This window comes from Grus americana, chromosome 1, assembly GCF_028858705.1.
Source record: "Grus americana isolate bGruAme1 chromosome 1, bGruAme1.mat, whole genome shotgun sequence".
NCBI classification, from domain to species: Eukaryota; Metazoa; Chordata; class Aves; order Gruiformes; family Gruidae; genus Grus; species Grus americana.
Genome location: NC_072852.1, coordinates 138,390,177 through 138,410,317, shown reverse-complemented (window position 1 = coordinate 138,410,317; position 20,141 = coordinate 138,390,177). Strand labels below are relative to the sequence as shown.

The following is a 20,141-nucleotide window of genomic DNA, read 5'->3' as shown; positions in this document are numbered from 1 at the left end:
AGGGTTCATGCCTTATATGTAAATATTTGTTTGTAGGTGCTCTCAGCTGCAGCCGCTGCAGGAGTTTCTGTTGCCTTTGGGGCTCCGATTGGAGGCGTGCTTTTTAGTCTGGAAGAGGTGAGACCTGGCAGTCCACTTGCTTCAATAAATATATTTTTGTTCGATACCTTTTTCTAAGATTCCTCTGTATTCTTCAAATATTTATACACTTATTTTTCTTCTAAAGCAAAAATAATCTTTGATTTCTAGTAATAAGAAACAACCAGGTATTTTAGCCTAACCTGAGTAAGAGAAGAGCACTGGCTTTCTGGAAATAAATAAAATGATTCAATCTGGAAATGTATCCCTGTGCTGAGGTTTCTCCAGCTTTCAGCTTGCTGCTGCATGGGCTGAGTTGTTGAGCATCCATCTTATCATCTCTTGCCAGCAACTCTGCATTTAGATTTATTGACTTTTAACTGGTTGCTGCTCTCTATCTGAAATCTGAAAATGCCTGTTCTGATAGCTTTGTGAACACGTCCTGGCTGCGGTAAGGACTAGTGCTCCCAGTAAAGTAAGACGTAGAGCCACAGATGAAACACATGGTGAAGGCGATTAAAGCAGACACTCTCTGTCACACTCAGCGAAGTGTTTATGGGCTCTGCTTGGTTTTAGGTCAGCTACTACTTTCCCCTGAAAACCCTCTGGAGGTCTTTTTTTGCTGCTCTTGTGGCTGCCTTCACACTGAGGTCCATCAATCCTTTTGGAAACAGCCGGCTGGTCCTGTTCTACGTGGAGTACCACACCCCCTGGTACATGGCCGAGCTCTTCCCCTTCATCCTGCTTGGCGTCTTCGGTGGCCTCTGGGGAACCCTCTTCATCCGATGCAACATTGCCTGGTGCAGGAGGCGAAAAACCACCAGACTCGGGAAATACCCAGTCCTGGAAGTTATAGTGATAACGGCTATCACCGCCGTCATTGCCTACCCCAACCCCTACACCCGGAGGAGCACCAGTGAGCTGATCTCAGAGCTCTTCAACGACTGCGGTGCCCTGGAGTCCTCACAGCTCTGTGACTATATCAATGATCCAAACATGACCCGTCCGGTGGATGACATTCCCGACAGACCTGCCGGCCCTGGAGTCTACACCGCCATGTGGCAGCTCGCCTTGGCTTTGGTGTTTAAGATTGTCATCACGATATTCACTTTTGGCATGAAGGTAAATCGGGGACAGGTGCTGAAGCTGTTGCGAGCACAAGGCGCAGATGGGTTGCCGTCAGCAGCTGCGGTCTATCTGGCGGGGCTTGTGTGCCTCTCACCTACACCAGGCCACAAAGGTGTGGTTGAGATGCCTGCTGGTTTGCCTGACCACCAGCACCTTGCTCTGCAGGCCCCCGTCGCAGCAGAGGGATGAGCCCTGCTTTTCCACCTTCTAGTTATCTGCGATTTTATTAAGTGAAAAAGAAATCTGGGTGGGAATTTAAATCCACTGTTGCCAAAAAGCAAATTCAAGATGATTCCCACAGCAGCTGTCTTTGAGCTCTCTGAGGGATATGGACTATTTACATTGTTGTTTGTCTTGTTGGATTAATGTCTTAATGTGCCTCAAGGTAGCTATGCTCAGGGAAGTAATAGCTTTAAATTTACTGTTTTACACATTTAAAACCTCACAAAAATATAAAAGTAGCTGGAAAGTTCTATTTTTTAATCTTTTTAATAATTGCAGCTTGGAAAAAAGAGGGAATGAGTGGGAGGATTGATGGATGTATGGTTTGATTATTCTGGATTTGCATCTTTTCCTTCCACTCCTCCTCCTCCCCATAAATGGGTGCTGAAAGGTCCAAGAACAATTTATCCAAGCTTTCAATATATACAAAGCTGTTAATGGTGAGTTTTATTTATCTGATTGCTAGAGCTCAGATAAAACACATACCTGTCTGTCTACAGCTCCCATTATCTGAGCATTTAGTTCTGGATCTGATTGCAACAGACGATGGGAAGTTTTTCTGAGTTACACATTATATTTATGTATATACATTATATTTTATACCACACTCAAACCTAAAACATCTCATCTTTCTCTTAAACACTGTGCTTGAACTGAAGATCCATCTTTTAGAAGGTCTGTTACCTGAAATAATAGTAGGAAGTTATTGGAGTTTTGCTTTCTTTCATATTTTTGCCATCTGATGACCAGAACTACCGAATTGTATAAAGTCACTCAGGACCAGTGACTGAGTCCTGCTGATTTCCTGAGCAGGGAGAACAAACGGGAGTCTAAGAGCACTTGGATGTTGCAGGTGTAATATTTGTGGAGGAGGACTTGAAATGAGATGCCCTTCGCTGCAGAAACTGATTTATGGCCAGCAGCCAGTTGTTATGCTTGTTCATTTGTTTAAAAACTTCTGAGTTTGGTTCTTTATTTGGTATGTGGTTCTTTATTTATTCTAGATATTTAAAATTTGTTAGAAGCACTTGACAGTTTCAACTATTCTGTAAAAGAACAGACAAAATAGCTTTACCCACCAAATCTAGAAGACTCAATCCGACTGTATCAGCAAAATTAACACTATCTGGTGGGGGAGATAGTGCTTGCTGTTGTCAGCCCTAACATCTCTGGGCCATGCTGAGGTTGTTAGTTTAGTTCTCTAGGAAGCTCAAGTTGTATTTTCAGAATTAAAAAGATATAACAGCCTTTCCTCTCTGAAACCAGCAAAAATTCCATGCAAGACCTTGCCACAGATCTGAGTTGTCTTCTTCACCAGGAAATTTCTCTCCACCTTGCAGGTGTACTTGACATCTCAGAGGAAATACACTTAGCCAAGGCAAAGTGAATTTTCTTTTTTTTTTTTTTTTTTAATTCTCATTTCAGTACTGGTTTTTAATGATTTGTGACTTGTCTGTATAGCAGACAACAAGGTGATGATTCATAGAGCTTCCTGGAAAATATATAGCAAACTGAGATGAAGAAATAGCTGCCTCTGAGCAGTCAGACTCCTTTCTCTGAATTTTTATTCTGCATTTGACATTTAATTTAAAACTGGTTTGACTTAGCCAGTCAGAGTATTAATGAAACTATAAAATATTCCATGTGATAGAGGGTGAAATCACGATGTTATTTTCAGTTAAACTTAATCTCAAGCCCCTGACAGCACCATCAGCAGCTCCTGACTTCCTGCTGAGAAAGCAATAAAGGCAAAGCCAGGAGCATCTTGACTTTAAAAGCAGACTATTATTCAGAAACACCATTTATGTATCAAATTCAGTGTGATGCAGCAGGTAGGATTCAAAATTCCTTCAAAAATGCATTAACATTTTATAAAGCTGTTAATACACATGTAGCCACACAAACTCAGTCACTGCAGAAACCTATCTCAGACCATGGGGAACATCACTGTAGGCTGCCATAAGGCTATGGCCTTCTCAACTGGCATTTAATAATGAAACTGGGTTCTCTTACAGCTAATAATTTTTTTGATCAATAAGTTCATTACTAGTTATTTTTTCAAGGTGCTCATGTGTCTGTGTTTTATTCAAGATTCCTTCGGGCCTTTTCATTCCCAGCATGGCTGTTGGAGCCATGGCTGGCAGGATGGTTGGGATTGGAGTAGAGCAGCTGGCATATCACCATCACGACTGGATCATCTTCAGGAACTGGTGCAGACCTGGGGCAGACTGCGTCACACCAGGACTTTACGCTATGGTGGGAGCGGCAGCTTGCTTGGGTACCGTACCTGCTGATCATTGGTTCATGCATGAATAACACCGATGTTTGGGGACCTACAAACTGTTTATGAGGGCTTTGTGTTTGTGTTAGGTGCTACGCTGGCATTTCTGGATGTAACAGAGGTTGAAATCAAGATGTAATGGGCTGAAGCATGGGCAGCTTCCTCTAATGGTCTCTGATCTGCCAGGTAGTCAACAAGAGAGAGGTCTGCAGTCACCAATACCTACTCCTTGTAATCTGCCAAAAAGCACATAGAAGGAAAGAAAAAAAAAAGAAAGTTAGGCTACAGGTTTCCAAGAAGGAGTGGTTTTTTCGCTTGTTTTCTTTTCCCCCTTTTGATATAATGAAATCCACTGTAGCTGGACTAAGGCTACTTCCTTGTTTAGACTGTGCTCTCTATTAGTGTAGACAACAAAATTCCCAGTTCTGTCCAAATTTTAAGCTACACAGAGGTAAAAATTCTGGGTCTTATTTTGGCTGTGCGTCACACTCTGGTCAACTGGGCTATCTTTTGGTTTTTGTTTTGACCATAGGCCAACATCTGATTATGTTCAATCAATAGGATTTATTGGATATAACAGGAATGATCTGTTAACTATTAAAGCAAGATTATTGAATAATACCTCACATATCAGATTTCTAGTCATAGATGCAACAGGAATGTTACAAGCATACCATTTTTGCCTTATCATATATTTCCCCTCCTGTAATTGAATGTTCTAACTCCTTCTGTTGTTGTCATTGATACCGTCATTAGATGATGAAATTACAGTGGGGAGATGTAACACACAATTAATGTAACTGGGTAGATTTGAAATGAAAGATGTACTCAGAGAAGAGCTGGAAAAGTTTCAGTGTCTCTGAAAAGTAGGATCGTTTGTGCGATCAGTTATAGAGGAAGAAAGGGTAGGATTTGCCTGTCTGAATTTAATGTCTGTAATGTAGACATCAACATCTGAGCCAGCTGTGTTGATACCCTTCACAGTCAAAACAGAAAAATCAGACTCATCTGGCAATAGACATCTAAAAGCAGGCAAATGAACAGATGAATTTGGCCTCAAAGGTGCATGTTTTTCTCCAGAGATTACAAAGGTAATCTGGATCACCCTTTTGGATGTGAACACCTGCAGCAGTGTAGACACATTCAAATAGCTAGGATGAATCTTACTGTCAAAAAGACTAAAGCGTTTCCTTTTGTTCATAAATTATCTTAATATTCATAAAAGAAATGATACACAAAAAGTTTGCTCTGATATTCTAGTTGATCTGCTAGTCAACCATCACTTCCTATTTTAAACGGTCCAAATCAAGGTGCAGTGATTGTAATAGTATGGTGAGGCATACAGCAGAATGGTCTCTGCTTGTTCTTAAGCCCAAGACCTGCCTCGCTTACAGTAAGATGTAGAGTAAGTACTAAATGATCCTTACTCTGGTGTCTGCTCTCAGCTTTTCAGAGTCAGAAGTTTAAGGCATTCCTCAGATGAAAGTCACATCCGGATCATTGTGTTAAATAATCAACAATTTAATTTTTCTGTATGTTGCTAGATTAAAAGCATCTTTTAACGATGTGTTTCTGATTTCTCTCATCTAAAATGGTGCTGTATTTTGAGGCCTAAAAATAGCAGAGTTATTATATTTACCTTTTGAACAGAGGCAAAGAAATGTTACCTAATAATTCAGTGATACATACACACTTGTCTGCAGTTATATGATTATTTTTATCCTTTAATGTAAACTGAAGGACTAAGGAGCTTGCTTATGAAATTAATACAGAAAGACTAGATTGAAAAATATGGCTACGACCCTGTCCACAGCTGCATGTCTAGATAGCCTCAACCAAGCTGTATACAGTTCAAACTGTATGTTATACTGATAACAAAAGCTAGGGCTTAAGCTGTAACGCAGCTCTTGCAGTGGCCTCAAACTATCCTTACATAATATGTTGTAACCGTGGTGTGCTCAAAGATAATGCTTAGCTTTCTCTTCAGTATGAATGCAATCGTAAGCCAACGTGAAGGCCAGCTCTCAGTGTCCTCAGCGCTGTGCTCCCACCTGCCCCAGCCACGGTACTTAGCTGATTCTTGGAGTCATTTTAGAGGGCTAATGCCAGGATTCAGTTTTAGTTTCTCGAGTATCCAGTATAGCTGATTTTTTGGCATGCTTTCTGGTTTGATAGCTCAGTCTTTTAGCATTCGTTACTTGCTTTTCAACGTTAGCATCTTTGGCTTGAGCAAGTTCACTCAATCTTTTTGATAAAAATTGCAGTAGATGAAAAATCTCTTTCTTCAGTGAAAAAAGCCCCAAATTACTTCACAAAGTGTAAGGGCAAAGTACTTGGCATGAAAAATCTTGTGCCTTTTTGAGTGCAAGACTGAAAAATATAAATTAGTTGCTTAGTATATATACTTCAAGAGCACTGAGGATAACTTGACTGCTTTCCTTGTTGGCAGGTGGTGTTACCCGAATGACAGTCTCTCTGGTGGTGATTATGTTTGAGCTAACTGGAGGCCTGGAGTACATCGTACCTCTTATGGCTGCAGCTGTCACAAGCAAGTGGGTGGCAGATGCCTTTGGGAAAGAAGGGATCTACGAAGCTCACATTCATCTGAATGGCTACCCGTTTCTGGATGTGAAGGACGAATTCACCCACCGAACTCTGGCAACAGACGTCATGAGGCCAAGGCGTGGTGAAGCTCCTCTCTCTGTTCTGACGCAGGACAGCATGACGGTGGAGGATGTCGAGACGCTAATCAAGGAGACTGACTACAATGGCTTCCCAGTAGTGGTTTCAAAAGACTCGGAGAGACTTATTGGATTTGCACAGAGACGAGAGCTGATTCTTGCAATAAGTGAGTAGAGAATATTGGTGTACATATGTTGGATTTTGAAAGGGTAGGATGTTACCAGTGTTATTCATCTTGAACAATGGATAAATAAGAATGAAACCTAACTTTTTCCCCAAGTCTGGCTTTTACTAGTTGCTTGGACCCACAGCTGGAAGCTTTTCTATTGCAACACACCACCTGGTAGACTTCTGTGGGCTTTACTTTTGTGGGCTTAATTTTGTCATCACTCACAACAGTACAATACAATTCTGCTAGAGACAACAAAGGTAAACCCGACTCATATGGCCAGAAGCTTTGTCAGAACCAGATGAAAAGCCACTGCAGTGCTGAGCTTCCTGTAGTATCCATTGGGCGCCGATAGCAGCGGGGGCAGTCGTGAACTTTTGTCACCCTGCCCTGTGATGAAGTGCAAGTCCCTGTGCTTCTTTCTGCTGCGCTATCTCAGTTTTTCTCATGAGCAAGCCTTTTGCGCTAGGGGTGGAAAGCTTTTCAGTGGAGGATGTTGTTTGGTAAAGATGGTTGAGTTTTGTCAAGCATCCCATGGATAGCTAGCTGATTGCCTGAGAACCTGATCTGGGTCATTACAGGTTTTAACCCATCAGGTCCTCTCCTGGTTGGCCTGATGGCTAGGGAGGGATTGATTAAGGACAGGTATATCGGATGACAGCAAGTGTTCCCACCTTCCCCGTAGCCAGAGCATCCAGAGATGCAATGGTCTGAGAGCCTGGCAAATCAGCTCCATGGCTTGCTCCCAATTCTGGCAGTCCTGTGGTGCTGAGGGCCAGCTGGGCAGGCAGGCTGCTGGCTGGGCATGGTTGCCTTATGCTTTGCAGGGGAGTAGAATGTCTGGCGTATCCAAATCTCCATGACATGGAATTATTCCTCTCTGCATGGGCCTGTTTCATCCCTCTGCTTCAGGGACCTTTAAAAAGCTGTTGTCTCAGATGGAAACTCCCATACTCTTTAGAAAAGAAAATCCATAAATGGAAAATCAGGGCTATTTTAGAATTTAGACTTTCCTGCTCACTTCTCACAAAGCTAAAATAAAATTTGAAATAACAGTGCTCTTTAAAGCGTGTGGTTTTTTAATGCATATTTATTTTAATCTCCTGGATGTAAAAAGACTCCATTTAAGTGATTATACCTAAAATTTATATTAATTTATTTAAGGATACTCAGCTGTTACTTGACTCCCCTCTTCTCATCCAATAGCAGAAAGTCATCAATGCTGCATCACTACTACTTGCAGAAGAAGAAAAGAAATGACAGAGCTCAGTTTTCTCCCCTTAAAATGTAGTGTGGCATTCTCTTCAATAAGAAATTATTTTCGCATTTTTTCCCTTCTGTGATGTGAGTTATTTCAGTTAGACAACTGAATTAATTTTGCATTTAGTTATAGCACTAATTTCTCAAAACACAGGAAAGCAGAACAAGCCTTACTGCCAGTTCTACAGCTCCTCTAACTGTACAATTGTAATTTAACTTCCAAGGAGTGTGGGAATCTAACTTTTTCATTAAAAGCGTACTATGACTGGTTGCTCCCTCCTCCCTGCTCCAAAAACAAGCAAAAAAAAAGTCTCCATGAAGTTATAATCCTCTCTATACCGATCTCAGTATAAGAGGATTTTAAAAACACCAAGATGAAATCCAAGGCTGCTAGCTGCAATACCCCTTCCAAACAACTGATTTTCTCAGAGGCTAATCTTCTTTTGGTAGTAATAAAAGATGCGTTGTATGGCAAGCTAGGATTGTAAATATGTGTCTGAAGTTTCACCAAATGTGTAAATGCCAAGAGCTGATACCATTTATAGAATAGTCTATATTTTATCCTGCTTTTGCTAATGATTTTAAAATATGTCCTGTGTTCCCCTGTGAGAAGTAAAAAACCCTAATTAGATGTATTTAGCCTACCCTGTGTCTGGCGTTTACACTGTCTGTACCATGTTGTGGCTGTAACACTTGTTGCCATCCTAACTTTACAGCTGATTGCACCCTCTTTGCAGGGAGGCATGTCAGTGGGAAAATTGTGTGAAGATGCAGAGCCCTGACTTTACAAGCAGAAAGATCAGACGCTGTCCAAAGCAAGTCAGAGAATTTTGAGGAAATAAGTCTTTTGATTCAGGCCATAAATGGCAACATGGCTGAAAGGGCTTGCTAGGAGATATGTGAAAATGTCCAGCTATGCACTGATAACAAAGAAATCAGTTGAAAGTAAACTCAGCATACATTTTAGATCAAAAGGCTTTCTTGTTCAAAAACTGTTTCTTTGATATCCACATTTTCCAGAGGAAAATGTGCTGTTTCCTGATCAGCTCTAATGAAGAGCATCTTCATAGGATCTGAGGCAGAACTGAGATTTAAAATAAAAAATCTTCTCTGCATAGATAAGTTTTCCTAAAATCCTCAGCTGTCAGGCACCTTTGGTGACCTTTTTTCTCTTGGGTTGAGTACGACAGCTCCTGATGTCATTCTGAACTGACTCTGTGATAAATGGTTAATCTTTCTAGTATGGCTTGTGTCTTGTGACATCTGTATTTGGTTTCACTTTTCCAGAAGACATAGTTTATGGTTTCATTACAGGGCAGGGCAAAACACTGGTTTTGTACCATGCTACCAGCTTTTTGATAGCTAATCCTCTTTCACTGAAGGCGAAAGTGTCTTTGCAGTTATGGCAGAAGTCACTGCTCTCCATTACCACGGAGTAGCTAATGCGTTGTAAACCTCCACCTCATCTTACTTTATAGTTGTGTTCATGGAGCCATACACTAAGTCTCCTTAAACTATGAAATCGCTTGCCAAGAGGTAAACTTCACATGTGGTGAAGCATCTTTTGTTCTTCTGTTCAGGTTCTTATCTCTTGCTCAGCCTGCAAGCATCTAGAGATACTGGAGTTATGTCTGGGGAACAGTATAAGCCTGTCTGCTCAACCCTGCAGCCAGGGAATGAGGTCTTCTAAAAAGCAGTCAGGCCCACACCACTATCTCTTCTTTCACTGCATTGTGCCCTGCAGAATACTTCCTTGGTTTGAACCGGCCTTGATAGCTCTATATGACGACATGTTATACTATGTAGAGACATGTTTTCAACCAAGAAGCTTCAACTTCTTTCTCTGGCCAAATAAATTGTGCATCAGCAGTGTGGTGGCCCATGGAATACCCTAGGGAAGTACTCTGATTCTCTTGCACAACTGACTTCATGGATAAAAGGAATAGCTGTTGAGTTCCACATCAAATACCTGTTCACACATAGCTCTCTGCCTTGTGATTTACCGCTACGTCATTTCTGTCTTATTAAGTGGAGCACTAAGCATGCTCTGGCAATGCATCCAGTCCTTGTAAAGTGAATGGCAATGCCACTTCCGATCGCTCAGAAGCACCTTCAGGAGGATTGTGTCCTTCCACTGGTCCTTGTTGAGCAGGCATGCAGGTCAGGTGGCCAGAGTCAGCGGTGGACACCCTCAGAGGTATCTACATTTTAGATGGCACCTACTTTACAGTCTTACAGAGGGGAGTATTTGACCTTGTAAAGCACTTCTTAAATTTGGCCAGCTTCAGAGGCATCGTACAAAAGGCAGAGTCTTGGACACAAGCCAGGTGGTCTGTATAATGTACTTTTCCCAGTGTGGAGTTGAGAGCACAACATAGTTAATATAGGCTGTGAACTGTGAACTCCTGAATATGAGAGGCTGTTTCACATTTGGGAGAACTAATTCACTCTCTAGCTATGACAAGAGCCTTCTGCATAGATTACTCTGTAAAACCAGACATGGTCATCCATTTGCTTTGCTCTTTCTGTTAAGCTATATCTGTTTTTCTTACCCACTGACTGCAAAAATGATATGTTCTCCTGTTTTAGTTTTAACTCCCCCATCCATTGAGACGGCAGACAAAGTCCACCGTTTTTCTGATGCCACTGAATTTGCTCAGTAGTACTACATCATTCGAATTTCTCTAGAGAGATGTTTGACTTTGAAGAGTGAAGTCATGGCTTTGGCTAATCACTGTTGTCCAAGGTCATTGCTGCCTTGGGAACAGCAATGTGGTAACTGAAGTGCTTGGGCCTATTGCTCTGGGTGCAGCTTTGGGAAGGAAATACCTAGCTGTCAAGGGTTTTTATCAAAGGGTAGGAGTTACCCTCAGTTTGATTAATGTTACCTCTTACCGCAGATCATGTATCAAAGAGCTATGCAGGCATGTTCACACTTGAAATTAGATGTATGAATCAAAACAAGATGAGACAAAGTTAGCATGATTCCTATAAATTGCAATAGGGCTTGTAATATGTGGGGTGAGAAGGTTGAAAATCATATACCGTACTGATATTAGGTTTGAGCCAGCACTGCTCCAGTTCCAGAAATATTACAAGACAATGATCATTAAAGGGAAAAAAATGCAGCTGGAACATGTTGGAAACCATTACTGTCTATACATTACAAGTCACAGGAGCAGGTTTCTGCACTTTGATTGATGGCAATGAGCTCCAAGAATATATACATATGCCTTGAGTATGTCTGATTTGCTATACCTCTCAAGAACAGAAGCAACCTATATTAATCAAAGATAATAATTCTAACCATTTCCAAGAATTTATATGACAAAGAAAAAACAAAGAAGAAAGAGTTAAACCCTCAGGGCCAAACACATGATATGCTTATTCCGAGGAGAGAGTTGTCTATCATTTGGAAATCCATCTCATATATTGGTCACACCCTGTAGTGTTGAGTAGAAATGAGGTAAACACTACAAAGAAAATAAACCACTTCAATGCTAAGAATTCTTGTTGGAGCACACTTTAAAGTAAAAGGCTTATACTGATCATGTAAATTCCAGAGGCAGTGTAAAGTTCACTTCATAGTTTGATCAAAGTATGAATGATAGCTTTTGAACTTTTGAAAGCAAATATGTACTCTTGAGAAAAATGTATCAAACTCATTTACTGCTATATATTGTTCCTCCCTTTACTGTTTTCCTTTAAGTAGGATGTTAATTTTTTCTGCCATTTTAAAATACAGATAAGGAAACTCTGTTTAAGGACTTAAGTGCAAAACCACAAAATTCACTTTGCATGCAGAAATGTGTGCCGGTCTAGAATGACACCCACACTGCCTCCATATCCCTGGGATGTGAATTTGTCTTTCCCTAGCCTTGTGTGCATAAATCCACTCACCATGCCCAGATTTCCCTCTCTCCACTGAGAAGTCTGGGAACAAACATACTGCTCCAAGCCAGCTGGGACCACACAAAGGCTGTTGACTCCACTCCGTTGGGCCTATAGTAGAAGTTTCTGCTGGGTTTCTCACAACGGAGGAAATGACATATAATCATTTGAATTTGACAGAAATTGGATTAGTGATGTTTGTGAATGTAATAAGCTGCATATTTATTCAGAAAAACATTATCCCAACCAAGCAAAAGTATGTGTTTGTAAAAATACCACTTACATTTGCTTCTTGCTCAGTAACCCCAACTTCTGGGACCTCAGTGTGTTAAAGACGAAAAAGCTACTACTACCTTTGCTATCCAAAGGAGGATAATTTTTTTTCTTTTGTTATCAACACTAACTCACTGTCTCCCTTGGTCTTTCTGTTGTACAGAGAATGCAAGACAGCGTCAGGATGGGGTGGTGAGCAACTCCATCGTGTACTTCACTGAAGACCCCCCAGAACTGCCACCCAACAGTCCCCATCCACTGAAGCTGCGGCGTATTCTCAACCTGAGCCCTTTCACTGTCACTGACCACACGCCAATGGAGACCGTGGTAGATATTTTCCGGAAACTTGGACTCCGGCAGTGTCTTGTCACTCGCAGTGGGTGAGTAGATACGAAGTCAAGCATGAATCTCAGGAGATTTTCTTCAGCATTAACAAAACCAGCAATTTTCCTGTTTAAAGCCAAGTAGAGACAGTAATTAATCAGCACCTCTGAGACAGTCAAGTGAATATTTTGATTTTGCCTATTTTTGCACCTAGTGTCTCTCCAGGGCAGCAAAGGAAATCAGACTCAGAACCAAAATGGCCCCTGCTCGGTGTCATGTTTCATTCTGTTCCCACAAATCCTTAGTCTATTGTCATTTAGATAAGGTAAAGATAAATACAAAATAGACTGTTCTGACTCCCACTATCATTCAGTTTTCAACAGGGGCAGATCTGGCAAGTAGTATAGTTTGCAAAGCATGTGCCTGTTTCTAGACATCCAGCTAGGTTAGATGCTTGTGAAGACTGTGATAAAAATGTCAGTGGAAGAAAATTAATCTGTTCAGCTGTCTTTAATGGAAAATGGAAAGGCATATAATCCAAAAGTCCACAAAAAACAGCTGAAGTATGGGCAGTCATGAAATTAGAAGAGTAAAAAGCTGCACCATGTGCAGTAGAAATAACATCCCACAATTCCAATGGGATTTGAGCTATTTGAGGATCATTGCTCATCCCAGGATCTAGTGGTAAGAAGAAACTTTACAACAGGATAGTAAAAACAGAGCCATCATTTTCAAATGCAGCAGGCTAAAATTTAGTCTTCTGCGAAAAGCCTTTTTGTTATTAAAAAATATTGTGTATCGGCTGTTACTATTGATGCAGTGTCCTCAGCATTAAGAAAATAAGGACCATTATTGAGACACAGATTTAGGTCCTGATTTTAGGTGCCTGGATTTGGAAATTTTGATCTTGAGTTCTAACACTTACATGAAATGAAAGGTGCAAAAACTATAACAATGACATAGTTTCAAAATTCAGTGCCTCATGGCCTTCAAGGACTGGAAGTAAAAGCCCTTGAATACTGAGGGTTAAGAAAATTTTGATTCTTGGGGCCAGACATCCGGTAGGCCTCATATTTCCTGACAGATATAATTCATTTAGGATCACATAAATGAGAAATTATCACTCGGAGTTGAAGGAATTATGCTGTCAGACAGTGAGAGTTTCAAAAAGTCGGTGCTTTAGCTTAGTTCATGTACTACTAAACCCCCTGCCCTAGCTCAGGGCACCGGTGCCTTGGTTTTGTGCTGTTGGTCCTCTGCAGCCTGAGCCTGAGGAACCATTACTTTGCTGTACGAAGTGTCAGTAGTTCCAGGTCCTCACTCTGTCATGTTCCAAAACAAAAAGAGAGAACAACCCAAAGTATTTTTCTCAATGATCATGGCCGGAGTAGTAAAAATACACGAGATGAGAGTGCTTTTTATGAAAGATAATCATTGAGGAATGGATGGGATGGACAGTGTTATATGGAAGCACTCACAAAATGTCCCTGCAGCTGAACAGGGGAAAAACTCGCATGATATATGAGATGATCGTTGACCTTTCCTTTCCTTTTCTCCTCTAGGAGGCTGCTGGGTATCATAACTAAAAAGGATGTATTAAGACATATGGCTCAAATGGCAAACCAGGACCCTGAATCTATCATGTTTAACTAGACTGGTAAAGGAAGAAGAAAGTAACCCCAAAGGAATCCCGTCTAGATTAACACAAAGGCTACGTTCAGTGTTTCATTTTGTTTAAAGAGAAAACGTAATGTGTATGAGGAATGGCCCAATATGCCTCTGACAGAGGGAGTGGATGCAGGATGGCACTTATTTAATGAGGAAGGCAGTTTAGAAGCTCTGAGCAGCTGCAGACATCAAGCTGTGTTTCCTTAATGAGATTCTCAGCAGCTCAATTGGAGTGTTGGTGGGTGTAAGTGATGTGGTGCTTAGAGACAAAGAGCCGGCAGCACCGGTGGGATGCGTCAACAGTAACTCTCCAGGCAGGTGTGAAGACTAGCAGACACTGTTTATGTGTAAGCTGTTAACAGAGGTAAAGATTTGTGTTCCAAACTACAGAGTGTGTATGAGTAACGTCAGTTGTTTTTGTTACGGAAATCATGGCTATTTATTTGCTACTGAATGATGCCATTTTCATGAGGGAAAAAAACCATCATATTTTAAAATGAAAATTTTTGTCATCATCATTTATTTTTGTAAGAGTTAAGTGAATCAGGACCGGAGTTAAAGGAGCAAGAACACACTTCAATTCACTTTAAAACATAGTGTCCCCTGCTCTAGTCCTTTGAATTTTATACAGTTTAGCATTTCTGTCAATCAGCTTCCCTTTATTGACGTTGAAATGTGACTTATTTGTAAGGATTTATTATTTCTCTATGCAATTTTGCATACAGGTACTGTAATATTTAGTATTATGTAGTTTGCTGTGACAACAGAAGCCTGTGGAGGAATTTTCAAAGGCACTAAAGGGAGACTGGTATCCAGCTCTCATCAATACTAATGACAAGAGATTGAATCCCTCACCTGTCTCCCCTTGTGTACATCATCATTTTTCAAAAACTAATGAAGTTCTGCATTGATTCCTGATTCTCCGTTTAGTTCCTTTTCACCATTGCTATTTCTTGGCATCTGTCCGCACCTGCCAAGAGATTGCTGAAGTTCATTTAACAGTCCCAGACGTTTATTCTGTAGCAGATCTACTCTTTATGCATCTGCCAGTCACAGGACCGTGGAATCCATCCCCACAACACTGTGGCTGGATAAGAGCAAAGGGACTGAGAATGCAAACAGCAGCAAAGCTTTAATTATTGGTCTGTTTGCAGCAAGAACACAAGATGTAACAGCCCCCTGGTAGGGACCTCCAAGCCACTCAGGTAAAAATGCTAAATTTTCCTAAACCCTTGTTTGGGTCCTATGTGAGATGCACAGAGTCAACATTGTCTGTGTTAATATCCTAGCACTTTAGTCAATACTGCTATCAGTAATAGAAAACCAAATTCTACTCTCAGTAACACTTAATCGACAGTGCCCAGTGTTTGATTCATAACTATAAGCTTAAAGATTGGAGAGACGTTGCATCCTAACTTAGACGTCCCGAATCCCTCCAGACCCCCCGAGAGCCTGGTCCCTTCATTTAGGCGCCTAAGACCTCTGGTATTTTTGTTCAAATTCATACAGATACTGGTAGCTCAAGTCCATTGCATCCAGATGGTCTTCATGGACAGAGATGAGGGGAGTCTTTTCATGACAAGAGAGCCTGTTGCTTACTCCAGACGAAAGCCAGACTGTTGATGCAACTTGTAGGCAACGTGCACGATTATTGTGTCCCTGAACTGACACAGCTACCCAGGTGCACCCTCAGTTAGATGCCCAAAGTTACACGTCACAAATTCCTCCTCTTATCTCCGGTGACCCTGCTTCCTTCGGGCATGTGTCCCACTGCATTCGCACAAAGTATGGCCCAAATTGTTTAAGTAAAAGAAACGGAAATAAAGATATAATTTTAATCTGCTAAGTACTCCATTTAACAATAGTGTTTGCAACAGGCTGACATAAATATATTTAGCTCTGGCCAAAGCCCATAAATATTTCAGTGTATACTTTTTGTTAACTGAACATCTGCGGGACAATGTTTTATTAAAGGGATATTGTTAAAACTATGTAAACTATAGAACTGAGCAACCCTTTCCTTCTGAAAATAGGAAATGCAACATAATAGTTGGTTCTTATGTTTTTCTGTGAAGCTGTCATCAGCCAAACTCATAAAAATCCAACCAAGTCAACAACCAAGCTCGTAAACATTGCATTACCTCATTTGAACAGAGATGCCATCATAAAATAAAATCAGTTAATTCCCACAACTAAACACAAGCAGAGCTTAGTGCAAGTGTTAGTTTCTACCCAAAACTACTAGAATCTGAGGGATTTGGACTAAGATAAATGCTTTTCAGGGCAATCTTGTTCTGAAATTAAAGTTGAAGGACTGTGTTCTACTTTTCACTTTTAATATGTACATGTTTGATGAACACTTTCTCCATCTTCCTTTATGTTTACATAAGAAACAAGAGTGCATACTGTCCCCACTTGAACACTTCTAAATACCTCTTTTGCTCATAAGCCAAGAGAAATAAGTTGGGAAGTGAATTCAGCTGCTATTGAAATCAAACTCAAGGCTTCACGTATGTCAGGGAAAAGAAGTCTAAAGCCTTCTCTGTTAGTGAAAGAAATTTCAATCCATGGCGCATTATAACATAGTCCATGACAGATCTAACTCTGAAGAGCATTCATAGTACTGAGGGAAATGTTTGCTAACAGGAACCAGAATGGTATATCAAAAAAAAATGGTAATTTCCTGAGAAAAAGACATGGAGTCACCTAATTGAGGTTAAACTGGCCATGAATGCAAACTCACTTGGGTATTGACTTGGGTTATCATCTTAAACTCAGTCTGTGGCTATGCATAGGCATAAACTTGTGTGGCTAATTCCCATTAATATCCAAAGGCCAGATCCACTAGAACCCACAGTCAGCCCTGTGATAGCTTGTCACCTCGTCTTATTAGACTGCATATGAGGAGCATTAAGGACTTAAGAGCAGGACCCATAAAACCAGCGTGATGGTTTGTAAGAAACAGCAACAGGAGGAATTGAGATTTATGCACTTATTGTGGGTGCAGTTTGACTCTGGGACTAACCCCAAGCAGAAAGCAGGTAAATGGGTAGTTATATAGCTTTTTTCTATCAAACATGTTGCTCTTTAGATGGAATGGTTTAAATGTCTAAGGGGTCAAGGTAAAAAGCTTTGGATGTGTGACTGTACATAGATTGTTAGACTTGCTGCTCCTTCTACCAGTCTGTTCAAAATACGTTAAACCCTCTTAGAGCGGGGACCGATATCTAGCTCTTCAGAAATGACATAATCACAACTAACTTCAGTTGCTTGGCGTTATCAAGGCTGAGGTGATGCTGGAATAACAAGAAGGGTTTTGAAACTGGACAGACTTTGCTAATTAGAAAACTTAGCACTTCAGACACTTCCAGAGATGGTAATTGGCTGTAAGTCTTTCTTTTGAACTTCCTCCATGCTAAAGTCTTCATTGCTCTTTTAGCTTGAGTGGCTGAGTGGAGAACACTCTTAATACAAATTAATAATACGCTTTTCTCAAAAAATGCAGTTCTGATGTAATGATTTAATGTATTTCCCCATGACAAGCCCATTATCCATCACTGTTTTCCATCTGTATTCCCCAATATGTCTCAGAAGTTACTGAATAGACTCTGAGAGGCATAGATCTCAGCCTTAAGTATTTATTTGAATTTTTAGAGCTCAAGATAGTCACGTAGCCTGATCCATCCGAGAGTTACGTAAGTACTTCAGTATATAGTGCTCACTTTATGCAACCTCAGTTCAATCCTTGTGTTCAAGCAGTTGGACTTTGAAGATGTCAAACTAAACAAGAGAACAAAAATGTTTGGATGATGCAAGTTCAGTATTGTACCTTTGTTTTGCATGAACTGTGTTCAGTTACATTCAGCTTCTGATGTGTACTTGAAGCAATCTGTACCAGAAAGTTTATTATTAAAGTACAGAACATGAATGACATTAGCCAGACCCTTTGGCTGTCACAGTGATACTAATTATTAATTCTTATGCTTTGATGAAGCAGAAAAAGAATGTTTAAGAATTACAGGAGACCCACTGATTCCGTGTTGGAATGACACTATAATTATGAATATTGTTTTGCTTTGTTTTTGTTTTTAACTGTAGAAAACAGTATATATGTTGCACCTTAACAAAACCAATGTTTGGACTCTATTTTTTAAATAAAACACTGACAGTATTGGAAACATATATTGAACATCTTATTAATTGGAGAAGTATTTCACTTAATGTCTCTGTATGGTTTTGATGTTTCCTTTTCCCACTTATAGGGATAACTCAAGCTTGATGAATGATTTAGGATATCTAATTCAGTTATGGGTTAGCTTAATATTAAGTAGGGAGTTAGTAAAGTTCATGCAGTGGACTTCAAAGAATCAGCCTTGACTATGGCTGTTTTGTTTTCAGAGAGAAATGTTTTTTACTTCAGCATCATAATTCCTTTATTAAAGAAATCTAAAAAGAGAAGAAAAAAGATTTCTCCTACCACATTGTTCTGTTTACAGTCACCATGAAACTTCTTTAAAGCCAGATGTTGCAAAGTCCTTATGATTTCAGGTTTTGTATATATTTTTCAGTTGCACTTTAATTCAGAGCTAAGTTCAAAGACTGAAAATGGCACGTTTAATCATGCACATTTAATTGGATGAAACATCCCTTAAATCTCTGTCAGAGGCTAACTTTTAGGTAGTGGCAAAGATTATGGGCTTCATCCTGATTAACTTACTAACCAGGCAAGTAGAAAGGCACAAATGAGACATTAATCAATGGTTTATCCAAAAGAAGCTTTACTGATTTCAAGACATGCTCCAGAGAACAAGTTTGATAAAATTGATATATCAGCAACATTGTAGTTTACATTAAATTACTCATTTCAGAAGCTGGTGCTGGAATTCCAGGGCCTCCAGCTTCTTCCATGGATTGCTGTGGCCCTAACATGGCCCAGTGTACACACCAAAAAGCCAGGAGGCATCAGGCGTGCAGCAACTTACATAAGTAGTAATAGTTCCTGTAGTTTGTAGTTGGTCACGAGGGACTGAGCCTTAGACCTACCTGTCATCACTTGTGATGGTACAGCTGGGAAATGGAAGAGCAAATGTTGAGAGGAATTCAGCGCTGCCCTGTTGCAGCTGTGCACCATCGATCCTGGCCTAGGTGCTCATTTCATCTAAACCAAAGAGCTATTGCCATCCACGTGCCTTTTCGCTTCTTTAGGAGGCCCTTCCTCCCCATGTATTTCCTACAAGTGACATTATTCCCCTGTGCTGCCCCGCTCCTCTACTCCAAACACAATCTTGCTCCCAACTCCTCTCCACTGTGGTGGTCCGGATGCCCACCAAGCACAGTCTTACAGGCACTCGTATCCCACACAAGACAGGTGCACCTGTGGTGGCTGGGCCCCTCTCACTGCTACGGGGCTTTGTATTGCTGCCTGCTGGAGGGCACGGCAAAAGCTGGTATGCTGCACTGAGTTTTTGATTTTTTTTTTTTTTGGCTTGCTATCTTAATGCAATGCCAAAAATATGGACTTTTTAGAAAAATAGCTGCTGCATTTGCACAGATCAATTTATACATGTTAACCATATCAGCCAATAACTAGTGACTTCACAGCAAAGACAACCAGGAGCTGGGACATGACTGTGAGAACTGTATCCTGAAGCAGTTATAAGCTCTTAGGCAAAATTAGACAGGAATTGCTGACCTGATAGCTGCAGCATTTGGTCAACTCTGCATCCCTCCTTTAATCTTTCTTGCATTCTGATCATAATTAATATGCTCAGTTTGAGCACATTATAAGCACAGTTTGAGCACAGTTAATGATTTCAACCCTTGCTACGCTCAGAATTATCTCGTATAGTCAGGGTCAAAACAATCTGAGTGTTCCTACAGATGCGGCGCTTTCCCCAGCCTCAGCAGCTAACTGGTTAGGAAGACACTAGCATATGTAACAGCCAGATTGGGGAGAATTGGTATTCGGCACTTCTTCAGCTGCGTTTCATTTGAGAAATGATTCTGCAGCCTGAACAATCAGTGCACGGCTCTTTGTGGGGGTTTGCAAAGCCCCCGCGGTCCGTTCCTGGCTTGCGCAGTGTTTGGAGCAATGTCTGTGTGGGCCAGCCATCATTACAGAGCACGTACCCTGCAGATTAACCAGCCTTTCTTAATCCACAATGA

General features: G+C 40.7%; 1 protein-coding gene across 4 annotated transcripts in view; it reads left to right on the top strand.

The window, feature by feature from the left end:
* CLCN4 (chloride voltage-gated channel 4) overlaps nucleotides 1-18,154 on the top strand; it is a 48,794-nt gene extending 30,640 nt beyond the window's left edge. For all 4 annotated transcript variants that reach the window (XM_054807142.1, XM_054807134.1, XM_054807150.1 and 1 more), the window contains exons 7-12: nucleotides 37-117; nucleotides 655-1,200; nucleotides 3,520-3,706; nucleotides 6,159-6,557; nucleotides 12,148-12,364; nucleotides 13,871-18,154. In XM_054807142.1, the coding sequence (XP_054663117.1) occupies nucleotides 37-117; nucleotides 655-1,200; nucleotides 3,520-3,706; nucleotides 6,159-6,557; nucleotides 12,148-12,364; nucleotides 13,871-13,961 (1,521 nt within the window). In that variant the 3' untranslated portion in view covers nucleotides 13,962-18,154. The remainder of the gene's footprint in view (nucleotides 1-36; nucleotides 118-654; nucleotides 1,201-3,519; nucleotides 3,707-6,158; nucleotides 6,558-12,147; nucleotides 12,365-13,870) is intronic.
* Nucleotides 18,155-20,141: the final 1,987 nt, after the last annotated feature.